This window comes from Hyperolius riggenbachi, chromosome 1 (genome assembly GCF_040937935.1).
Source record: "Hyperolius riggenbachi isolate aHypRig1 chromosome 1, aHypRig1.pri, whole genome shotgun sequence".
Lineage (NCBI taxonomy): Eukaryota > Metazoa > Chordata > Amphibia > Anura > Hyperoliidae > Hyperolius > Hyperolius riggenbachi.
In genome coordinates, this window is record NC_090646.1 from 597,136,987 (window position 1) to 597,148,799 (window position 11,813).

Genomic DNA, 11,813 nt, shown 5'->3' on the forward strand with positions numbered 1-11,813 from the left:
GACTAACTTAGTCGTGGAGAGGGCTGTTATCTGACTTTTATTATCTCAACTGTAATTGAACTGTTTACTTTTCCTCTGCTAGAGGAGAGTTCATTAGTTCACAGACTGCTCTGAAAGAATCATTTTGAATGCTGAGTGTTGTGTAATCTGCACATATTATAGAATGATGCAATGTTAGAAAAAACACTATATACCTGAAAATAAAAGTATGAGAATATTTTCTTTGCTGCTAATCTTCTAGTAATTATTCATAGTACACAACCAATTCATTATATCATACTTTTTTTTTCGCTTCAGTGTCTCTTTAAGTACAATTTATCTGCTCTGAAAGCTGCCATTGCATTTTATTGCATAGCTGCTGTATTTATATATTAAAGTCTATCTAGTGATCACTTCTCAGTTCTTTCTGTTACTCAGCTCAGTACAGCTCAGTTTCGGCAGTTTGCTAATGTTTATTAAATGTATCTGACAAAGGAATGTAAACAAAAGATAATGTTATCAACTCTTTGGATGGGGCCAGAAGCTGCCCACTGAAGCAAGGAGCTTTGCACTGAGGAACAAAGTTCTGTTTTTAACTGTTTGAATGCTGTTCTACTACAATTGTTTTTTGTAGTAATAGATTTTATGCTGTTAATAATCTTTTATAACAAAGAGTAAATGCTGAGTTTTATACCACATAACTTTTTCTTCTGAGAGAAAACTGAGGAAAAAAAAGAGAATTGCATAAGCCCCAGGGCCCATATGCAATTGACTTTTTCTCCTGATTTTTTCCTAGGTGATATTTTCACATCTTGTCATAAAATGCCTTTTAAACCACCAGCAAGCGAGAAAATACTCAAAATAATTTTGATAGTACTTATTCATCTTCTTTTTGGTACTTTTTCATTTGCAAAGTGCTGAAAAGTTATTTTAAACAGAAGATGAAAAATTATCTCAGAGAAAACTCAAGAGAAAAAGTGATTGACATATGGGCCTGTATCACTGTTATCTAGAGATGGCCTGAACCGTTCGCCGGGCGAATCTCTCTGGGCCTTGTACTACTTCCGGGTCGCTATGACCCGGAGTAGTACGCCTGCGCTGGCCCGGCGGTGCGCAACCTATATCGCGCTCCTGTTGCCGGGCACTCTCTGCACATGAGCGTGACATCACTCATGACGTCATGCACATACGCAGAAAGTGCCCGGCAACAGGAGCACGATCTAGGACGCGCACTGCCTGGGCCAGCGCAGGCGTACTACTCCAGGTCATAGCGACCCGGAAATAGTACAAGGCCCAGAGATTCTGAGATGTTCGCCGTCGAACGGTTCAGGAACCGTTCACAACATCTCTACTGCTAACGTCACCTGGCTACTTTCTCACTCAGAGCTGCCAGGTCATACTGCACCGATAAGACAAGGTGGGTGCCTCCAACACAGATGTCACTTGCCACTGTCAATAGATGGCCAGAAGCCCCGGCCACAGCTAAGCCTTGTTTGGGCTCACTGGCTAGGCGTGTGTGGTGATCAGTCCATGCATCTATCCCTCCATCCACAAGAGCGGAGGTCAGGTCACAGGAATGAGAAGGAACTGACTAGCTTTGCTGGGCTTCCCCAGGACCAGAGGAAATGGACAGACTAAACATGGTTTTAACAAAGAAACAAGATGGCTGCCTGATTGTGTGGAGAGGAGGTCTTGCCTACCCTGTTTACACATTATAGTGGCATACGGCACTGGTGGTTATACAGTACCTAGCCTTTTTTTATATACTTTAGTGTACTTTTATATACTGTATACTTTTATATACTGTAGTGCATTAGCTAGTACCACACAATAAAACTGTGCATTGTTCAGTTTCATTTGTTTGTACTCCTTGTTCTCTATAAATAAAAAACAGAGTGGAGTCTCCTTATATATGAATACCAGCTCCTGACCTGCACCCAGGCCAGGCATAGAGGCTTTAGGTGAGTAGGAAGATGGGCCGAAAAAACAGAAGCCTCAATCCTCCTCACCTGCAGCTATCTGTGTATACCTTTGAGATGCTGATATGCTCTAATTTAAGTGAATCATGAGATTACTGTTCATCTAAGACAGCCGTGCCCAACCTACGGCCTGCGGGCCATTTGTGGCCCTCGAAGCCAGTTTCTGTGGCCCGCACGGTGTCTGCCTGCGGTGGGGGAGAGGATCGGGTGGTATTGCGTAGTATCGGCACTCTGCGGGACGCGCATACACCAGCGTGTGCTCGTATTCAGCCCCGGGTAGCGCTGGGATAGTCAGAAAGCCTCGCTCATTGGTTACTGCAGGAACCTTCCTCCAATAGGAATCAGCCTAATTCCTATTGGAGGAACGTTCCTGCAGTAACCAATGAGCGAGGCTTTCTAACTATCCCAGCGCTACCCGGGGCTGAATACGAGCGTACGCTGGTGTATGCGCATCCTGCCGAGTGCCATACTACGCAATACCACCCGATCCTCTCCTCCTCCGTAGGACACCGCGAGCAGACACTGGGGCACACGCTGTGACAGCCTCCTCAGCCCCACACAGAGCTGACAGCCTCCTCAGCCCCACACAGAGCTGACAGCCTCCTCAGCCAGCACACTACAGGCCGCGTGTGGGTAATTAGGCCTCTGTTCCTCCTCAGCAGAGCTGACAGCCTCCTCAGCCAGCACACTACAGGCCACTCTGATACCATTGCTGCATTAATCTGCCCAGTGCATACACCCAGGTACCATACTGGCCTCTGATACCATTGCTGTATTAATCTGCTGCAAACTTCTCATTAAGAAAATGTGCATCAAATAGTGAGTACAACAATTCTTATATTGTCGTTTTCTTTCCATTTCCAACACCATGTTAACTGTTACTAGAAAAGTTTTACATCTAAATTTTGTATGCATGTGTTCCGGCCCTCGAGATTTTTCTTGATTTAAAGTTCGGCCCTCGGGCCAAAAAAGGTTGAGCACCACTGATCTAAGAATATGAAATAATTGAGGCATTAAGGGCTTCAAAACATATAGTGGATCAGGCCCCAATCAAAGTTATGTCCAATTCACAAACATCAACAAGGGTAGTGGAAATGTATGTATTATGAGTATTAGTACAAAGAACTCCTTTCTGGGCATAAATACAGGGGATTTTGAGCTATCCGCATTTTACTCTCACACTGTGACACTAGTCATCACCAAAACCTTTTCCATGTATTTTCAGTTACTGGCATATGTACAGATACCATGCTTACAGGCATAGAATGTTTAGAAGAGGGTTATGCTGTAAGGTTGTTGGGCGCCCTCTGGTGTTATTTTATTAATCCTTGTAGTAAAGCTTGCTATGAATAAATGCTTACATGAAAGAAATGTGTTGTTGTAAACTTAAATGATGTTCCAGAAATACAAAACACAACTCTGAGAGTGGATTCCTCACCCCACCCAAAAAGTAGTTAAAAAGGAAGTCAGTTGTATGCCAACAAAACAAATCAGTGCCAAAAACAATACTCTGAAAGCATATGTTGTGTATTTCTCTGGAATATAATCAATAAACAGTGCACCCTAAGCTAGTTTGATTCAACTACTACTACTTCTTCTACTACTATTACTATTGCTGCTGCTACTACTGCTACTACTACTACTACTACTACTACTACTGTTACTACTACTTCTATTACTACTACTGCTGCTGCTGCTGCTGCTACTACGTCTACTACTACTGCTACTACTACTACTGCTACTACTACTACTACTACCACTACTATTGCTACTACTACTACTACCACTACTACTACTACTACTTCTATTACTACTACTGCTGCTGCTGCTACGTCTACTACTACTGCTACTACTACTACTGCTACTACTACTACTACTACTATTGCTACTACTACTACTACCACTACTACTACTACTACTGTTACTACTACTTCTATTACTACTACTGCTGCTGCTGCTACGTCTACTACTACTGCTACTACTACTACTGCTACTACTACTACTACTACTACTACTACTACTACTACTACTACTACTACTACTACTTCTTCTATTACTACTTCTTCTATTACTACTACTACTACTACTGCCATGGGCGTCCGCAGAAAATTTTCCAGGGGGGGGGGGGGGCAAATAGGGGGGGAGGAAGAAGTAGCGCGGTGAGCCGAAAATTGGGGGTACGATGTGTGAAAAAACGGGGACAAGATGTGCGGCGCATGTAGCACAATGAAAAATGGGTGTGGTCATGGACCAGAATGTAGGTGTGGGCGCTGGTGGAGACAAGTTTACATTAACTTAGCAATGGTGGGACACTAGATTAGGACAGTGGTGGTGAACATTTTGGAGGCCGAGTGCTCAAACTGCAACCCAAAAGTCTCTTATCTATCTCAAAGTGCCAACAGCAATTTAAAGCCAATGGGTACCGTTTAAAAAAAGAAAAAGTCAGATACTCACCTAAGGAGAGGGAAGGCTCGGTCCTAATGAGCCTTCCCTCTCCTCTCCCGGTGCCCTCGGTGCTGCGCTGGCTCCCCCGTTCGCGTCCGCCGCCGCAGGGACTTCAGAGGTCTTCGGGAGCACTCGGGCTTCCGAAGACGGGCTGCTCCATACTACGTACGCGTGAGCGCGTCATAGAGGGCGCTCGCGCATGCGTAGTATGGAGCGGCCGCGTCATCGGGAGCCCGAGTGCTCCCGAAGGCTTCCGAAAGCTCCCTTCAGCATGCGGAAGTGGCAGTATTTGACCGAACTGGTCGAATACTGCCACGGGGGATCCTGCGCGGGACCGGGCACCGGGAGAGGAGAGGGAAGGCTCATTAGGACCGAGCCTTCCCCCTCCTTAGGTGAGTATCTGACTTTTTCTTTTTTTTAACGGTAAACATTCACTTTAAACTAAATACAAACGTTTTAACTCATACATGAACATCATGGAAAATCCAAGTTGAAAATAAACTGTAAAGATAAACAATTTCATCCAGCCTACTCCTGAAAAATGTATTCATTTTTTAAGAACCTCCCAGTTTCATTTTCTGTTTTAAAAAGCTGAAAAAGTCGTTTAATGCTATTGTCTCATATGATTCAGCTTTTTCCATAGTCTCGCAGTTAGCAATCATGTAACCCCCAACAAGACAAATTCAGCAATCATGAGGCCCCCCATCAAGACAAATTCAGCAATCATGAGGCCCCCAACAAGACAAACTCAGCAATCATGAGGCCCCCAACAAGACAAATTCGGCAATCATGAGGCCCTCCATCAAGACAAATTCAGCAATCATGAGGCCCCCACAAGACAAACTCAGCAATCATGAGGCCCCCAACAAGACAAATTCAGCAATCATGAGGCCCCCAACAAGACAAATTCGGCAATCATGAGGCCCTCCATCAAGACAAATTCAGCAATCATGAGGCCCCCACAAGACAAACTCAGCAATCATGAGGCCCCCAACAAGACAAATTCAGCAATCTTGAGGCCCTCAACAAATCATGAGACCCCCAACAAGACAAATTCAGTAACCATGGGGCCCCGAACAAGACAAATTCAGCAGTCATGAGGCCCCCAACAAGACAAATTCAGCAATCTTGAGGCCCCCAACAAATCATGAGGACCCCAACAAGACAAATTCAGTAACCATGAGGCCCCAAACAAGACAAATTCAGCAGTCATGAGGCACATAAATAGACATTTCACATAAATAGGCAGAATACCCCCTTAATATGGTAGACACCTCTCACCTGGCTTCTGAATTCTCCTCTACTGTCTGCTGTGCCAGGCAATACTGTTTTTGGCTGGATTGGGGATGATGTGTGAGCTGAAAGACCTGGCAGTGATGCTGTGGCTGGGCTGGCGTTGATGCTGTGGCCGGGCTGGCGGTGCTGCTGTGGCCGGGCTGGCGGTGCTGCTGTGGCCGGGCTGGCGGTGCTGCTGTGGCCCGGCTGGCAGTGATGCTGTGGCTGGGCTGGCTGGCGGTGATGCTGTGGCCTTTTTGACAGTGATTTTGGGCTGGTTGTCTGGTGGTGATGCTGGGCTGGCTGGCCTAGATAGTTTAGGTAGTGACAGGAGCCCCCAGTTTAGGTAGTGACAGGGCCCCCCAGTTCAGGTAGTGACAGGTGCCTCAGTTCAGGTAGTGACAGGAGCCCCTAGTTTAGGTAGTGACAGCCCCCCCCCCCAGTTCAGTTAGTGACAGGTGCCTCAGTTCAGGTAGTGACAGGAGCCCCTAGTTTAGGTAGTGACAGGGCCTCCCAGTTAAAGTAGTGACAGGAGCCCCCAGTTTAGGTAGTGACAGTGCCCCTCAGTTCAGGTAGTGACAGGAGCCCCCAGTTTAGGTAGTGACAGTGCCCCCCACCCCAGTTAAGGTAGTGACAGAAGCCCCCAGTTAAGGTAGTGACAGTGCATCCCAGTTCAGGTAGCGATAGAAGCCCCCAGTTTAGGTAGTGACAGTGCCCCCCAGTTAAGGTAGTGACAGGAGCCCCCAGTTAAGGTAGTGACAGTGCACCCCAGTTCAGGAAGTGACAGGAGCCCCCAGTTAAGGTAGTGACAGTGCCCCCCAGTTCAGGTAGTGACAGGAGCCCCCAGTTTAGGTAGTGACAGTGCCCCCCAGTTAAGGTAGTGACAGTGCCCCCCCAGTTCAGGTAGCGACAGGAGCCCCCAGTTTAGGTTGTGACAGTGCCCCCCAGTTCAGGTAGTGACAGGAGCCCCCAGTTTAGGTAGTGACAGTGCCCCCCAGTTAAGGTAGTGACAGGAGCCCCCAGTTAAGGTAGTGACAGTGCCCCCCAGTTCAGGTAGCGACAGGAGCCCCCAGTTTAAATAATAATAATAATCCGAACATTTGTATAGCGCTTTTCTCTTGTCGGACTCAAAGCGCTCAAGAGCTGCAGCCGCTGGGACGTGCTCAAGAGGCCACCCTGCAGTGTTAGGGAGTCTTGCCTTGAACTCCTTACTGAATAGGTACTTGACCTAGCCAGGATTCGAACCCTGGTCTCCCATGTCAAAGGCAGAGCCCTTAACCATTACTCTATCCAGTGCTCCCCAGTTTAGGTTGTGACAGTGCCCCCCAGTTCAGGTAGTGACAGGAGCCCCCAGTTAAGGTAGTGTCAGTGCCCCCCAGTTAAGGTAGTGACAGCCTGTCACTGACAGGAGCCCCCAGCTCAGGTAGTGACAGTGCCCCCCAGTTAAGGTAGTGACAGTGCTCCCCAGTTAAGGTAGTGACAGTGCCTCCCAGTTAAGGTAGTGACAGTGCCCCCCAGTTCAGGTTGTGACAGGAGCCCCCAATTTAGGCAGTGACAGTGCTCCCCAGTTAAGGTAGTGACAGTGCCCCCAAATTAAGGTAGTGACAGTGCTCTCCAGTTCAGGTTGTGACAGGTGCCCCCCAGTGCGGAGAGAGAAAAGGGTGCTCCCCTTCTCCACCGCTGCCACACGCTCCCATTTCTTTCTCCATTGCCACCCCAGGGTGACCCTTCCGGGTTCGGGAGGCTGGGGGGGGGCAGCAGCTGGCCAGGGGAGGGCCAATGACCGGTTTTGCCATACGTGCGGACGCCAATGCCCTTTCTCTCTCTCGTTCCCCCCTTTAGAATGAAGTGATGCGGGCGGCAGCAGCGGCCGGCGGGACACTTACGCTATTAGCAGGCGCGCGAGTGACTCTGCAGTGCACAGAGAGAGAGAGTCACTCGCGTGCCTGCTAATCGCGTAAGTGTCCCGTCGATGCCGCTGCCGCCCGCATCACTTCATTCTAAAGGGGGGAGCAAGAGAGAGTGTGGGAGCCCTAAAGGTGAGGGAAGGGTGAGGGAGGGACTGCCCCCCTTCTCCACCGCTGCCACACGCTCCCTTTTCTCTCTCCATTGCCACCCCAGGGTGACACTTCCGGGTTCGGGAGGCTAGGGGGGGGGGGGGGGTCCAGCAGCTGGCCAGGGGAGGGCCAATGACCGGTTTTGCCATACATGCGGACGCCCATGACTACTGCTGCTACTACTACTACTGCTGCTACTATGTCTACTACTACTACTACTACTACTGCTGCTACTATGTCTACTACTACTGCTACTACTACTGCTACTACTGTTGCTACTACTGTTGCTACTACTACTACTACTACTACTACTACTACTACTACTACTACTACTACTACTACTATTATTACTACTACTTCTGCTAATACTACTACTACTATTACTGCTGTGTCTTCTTTTTCTTCTTCTACTACTGCTGCTGCTACTACTACTACTACTGCTGCTGCTGCTACCACCACTGCTAATATTACTACTGCTTCTACTACTACTGCTGCTGCTGCTTCTTCTACTGCTACCTCTACTACTACTGCTTCTACAACTACTACTGCTTCTACTACTACTACTACTACTGCTGCTTCTTCTACTGCTACTGCTACTTCTACTACTACTACCACCACCATCACTACTACTACTACTACTACTGCTTCTACTACTACTACTACTACTGCTGCTGCTTCTTCTTGTATTACTGCTACTTCTACTACTACTGCTACTTCTACTACTACTACCACCACCATCACTACTACTACTACTACTGTTTCTACTACTACTACTACTACTACTACTCCTGCTTCTTCTTCTACTACTGCTCCTTCTACTACTACTGCTACTTCTACTACTACTACCATCACCATCACTACTACTACTACTACTAGTTCTGGGGTGGGGGAGCACCCATGCGAAAAAGACAAGTGGTGTGCCATAGTGTTGGATCACCGTACCAGTGGCCAGTCAAAGTAAGTCCAATGAGGCTGGCACCACCTTCAGTAAAATCAGCTCTTCGTTGGACTTACTACTACTACTGATGCTGCTACTATTACTTCTATTTGATCAGAGAGATAGATCTGTCTCTTGGTCAATTTGCCCACCTTTATAGGCTGTGCTACTGAGAATTTGGTGTCTGATACCACAGTCTACTTTCTGAGGACTTGTGGAGAGCATATCTTGATGGGTCAGAGCTTTTTTGCAGCAAAACAGAGATTTACTGTTTAATCTTTTGGGTGATCAGTGTTGATTTGAGATGGTAGAGCTCACTCATGATCACTTCCATATCAGTTCACAGCAATGTCCCTGGTTGCTAGACAGTACATTTTAGACATTATCTTATACCTAGAACTGCTAAATACAAATAATAAGTGTAATGTAATAATAAATGTTAATTTTATGCAAATATATACAGCTGGGAATTGGACCACTGTCAATTATCAGCTACTTGAAATCAAAGCAAACCTGAACTGAAAATAAACTTATGAGACCATTAATTGAATGTATAGTTGTTATGGTAAACATAACTTTTCTAGGCTTTCATTGTTTTATTTTCAGTTTAAGGGCTGAATTCTAAACAACCATGACACTGTGATTTTGCTTCGTTCAGGTACAAAACACAAGAAATAGCAGCTGTTTTCACCTTCTATCCCTGTCTTGTTATCAGTAGTGTTTCCTAAGCCAAACAGAAGTGCTTTGGCTTCTGTTTACTTGTCAGGAGAGATGAGGCTGGGTTCAGCTGATGCTCAAGTGCCTCATCTACATAGATAAATGCACTAGACTTTTTAACCTGAGCAATTAAAAAAAAATAGAAAGGCACCTCCGACAAGTTAGTAGTAGAACTTGTACCCTAGGGGGTTGACTCACTATTGATAGCGCAGCGTAACAGCAGTAGGACACTGCTGAAAACTTAGCAGTGTTGGAGGGAGTGTTCAAGCTCTCCACTTGTACTTGTGTTATAATTATCTTCTTGCTATGGCCCAGCTTATGTACTCAACTCTGCCTGATGTGCCGCCGCCTGCTTTGCGTTCAGCTAGTTTTAAGACTTTGCCCATTCGCTGCCTGCTCTGACCTTTTGGTTTGTCCTAACTATGCTTACTCCCAGGGCTGTGCCGAGGCAAAGGCGAGAGAGACTCCAGCCTCAGGGCGCAGTGTAGGAAGGGGTGCACAATTCCCTCAGCTATCTTTCCCCTATTGTAGCAGAAAGAAATAAGAAAAGGGGATACCTGGCAGTGACTGTAAGCCCATTAAGTAGAGATTAAGGTGTTGGGGGCCCTGGTTGCCTCTTAGTCTAATAGCAATCAGTGTGTGATGGCTGGGGGGGGGGGGGGGGGTGGGAGGGATGGAGGGGTGCATTTTGGTGTCTCAGCCTTTGGGTGCTGGAGGACCTTGTCCCAGCTCTGCTTACTCCAGGTACTTGTCTTTACCTCTGCCCATTTCCTCACATGCAGAGCTCCCTTTTCTCTCTGTCACCAGCGGAAAAATCCCATGGGGATGACTTGTTGGCTATTTGGCAGAAGAGGGCTCATAGCTCACTATGGGTGGCACCCCATTATACCTTGTGGAGGACTCTATGGAAGACCAATAGCCACTTCAGGCCTGATGCACTAACTAGCGGTGATATTGCTGTGTGGAGACAGCACACGGCAATATTATCGTTACTACCGCAGCAGTGTACTGCGAGTTATGCTTTTAACGTTACCTGAGTACCGTGAGCATTGCTACGGTGATGCACATTAGTAACTTGTTACCCTAGCAAGGTACATGTTAGGCTGATACCGTAACTCATGTTACACTGCTGCAGTAGTAGCAGTAATATTGCTGTGCCCTGTGTCTGCACAGCCATAATATGGCTAGTTAATGCATCAGGCCCTTAGATTCCCAGCCCTGGTAGAGCCTATGCCTACCATTGGTGCCATGGTCAACAAAGTCCACATCGTGTACATGTAGGCTGCTGGATTTCTGGCTAAGCAGTGTGTTCTGCACTGCGGAGAGGAAAGAGGGGTAGAAGTGCAAGGGAAATTCTGCTTCTGGAACTTCCCGTTTTTCCAGAAAAGGCAAGCCTCACCTACACACTCTAGTTTCTCAGCCAAGATAATAAAATACAATACAATAACATCTGTAAAGCACTTTTCTCCCATAGGACTCAAAGCGCATAGATATGTCTCAGATCAATACAGGGTTGCAGGCTGGACTGTGTTACAGAGGAGATAGTCAGGTGTTCATAAATGCCAGATGAAACAAAGGGCTTTTCAGTTCGGACTTAAAGAGAAACCGTAACCGTACTGGTTGAACTTGATGGACGTATGTCTTTTTTCAACCAAAATAACTATGTAACCAAGAATTTAACTTCATCCCAATCAGTAGCTGATACCCCCTTTTACATGAGAAATCTATTCCTTTCCACAAACGGATCATCAGAGGGCTCTGTATGGCTGATATTGTGGTGAATGCCCTCCCACAAGAAACTCTGAGGACCATGGTACTCCTGGCAGTTTCCTATCTTTGAACCTTGTTGCATTGTCGGAAATAGCTGTTTCCAACTGTTTCCAACTGCCAAAACAGCAAGCAGCCGCTACATCACCTCCCAGCAGGAAAAATGTCACCATGTGATAAATGTCAGAATGTAAATCAGGGATTTAAAAGATTTTACAATGGGCAAACACTGGCTAAATCATTTATACATAATCATTGTAAAAATGAAACACTTTTTTATCACCTTATTTTCACTGGAGTTCCTCTTGAAATGCTTCTAGGGATGGATATGTCCAGATTGGGTGTGGCAGGGAGTTCCAAAGTGAAGTGTAGGAGGAGCATGACAGAAGGCTCTCTGTCCCCAAAGGTTTTGAAGTGGAATCTGGGGGTGACCAAGCTAAGCTGATCAAACATTGTGAGATGTGTGATGCAGTTGCAACAAATCCTTCAGGTATCCAGGGCCCAGATTGTGCAAGGATTAATTATTTCAGTTGAGAAAATCATAATTGTGCACATAGCCTTTTTCTAGGTACACAAAATGCACTTTCCTGTCAGATCCCGTCAGGTCAAACCGATAATTTCCGCCATGCCTTATCTGCTCCCAATTGATAACGGTAT

General features: G+C 46.6%; 1 protein-coding gene across 1 annotated transcript; it reads right to left on the reverse strand.

The window, feature by feature from the left end:
- Window positions 1–396: 396 nt before the first annotated feature.
- On the reverse strand, window positions 397–11,609 carry LOC137541683 (sericin-2-like). The gene is made up of 3 exons (XM_068263137.1): window positions 11,440–11,609; window positions 7,887–8,613; window positions 397–465 (listed from the first exon to the last, which is right to left on the reverse strand). Exons 1-3 carry the CDS (start codon window positions 11,607–11,609, stop codon window positions 397–399), a joined length of 966 nt encoding a protein of 321 aa, XP_068119238.1.
- Window positions 11,610–11,813: the final 204 nt, after the last annotated feature.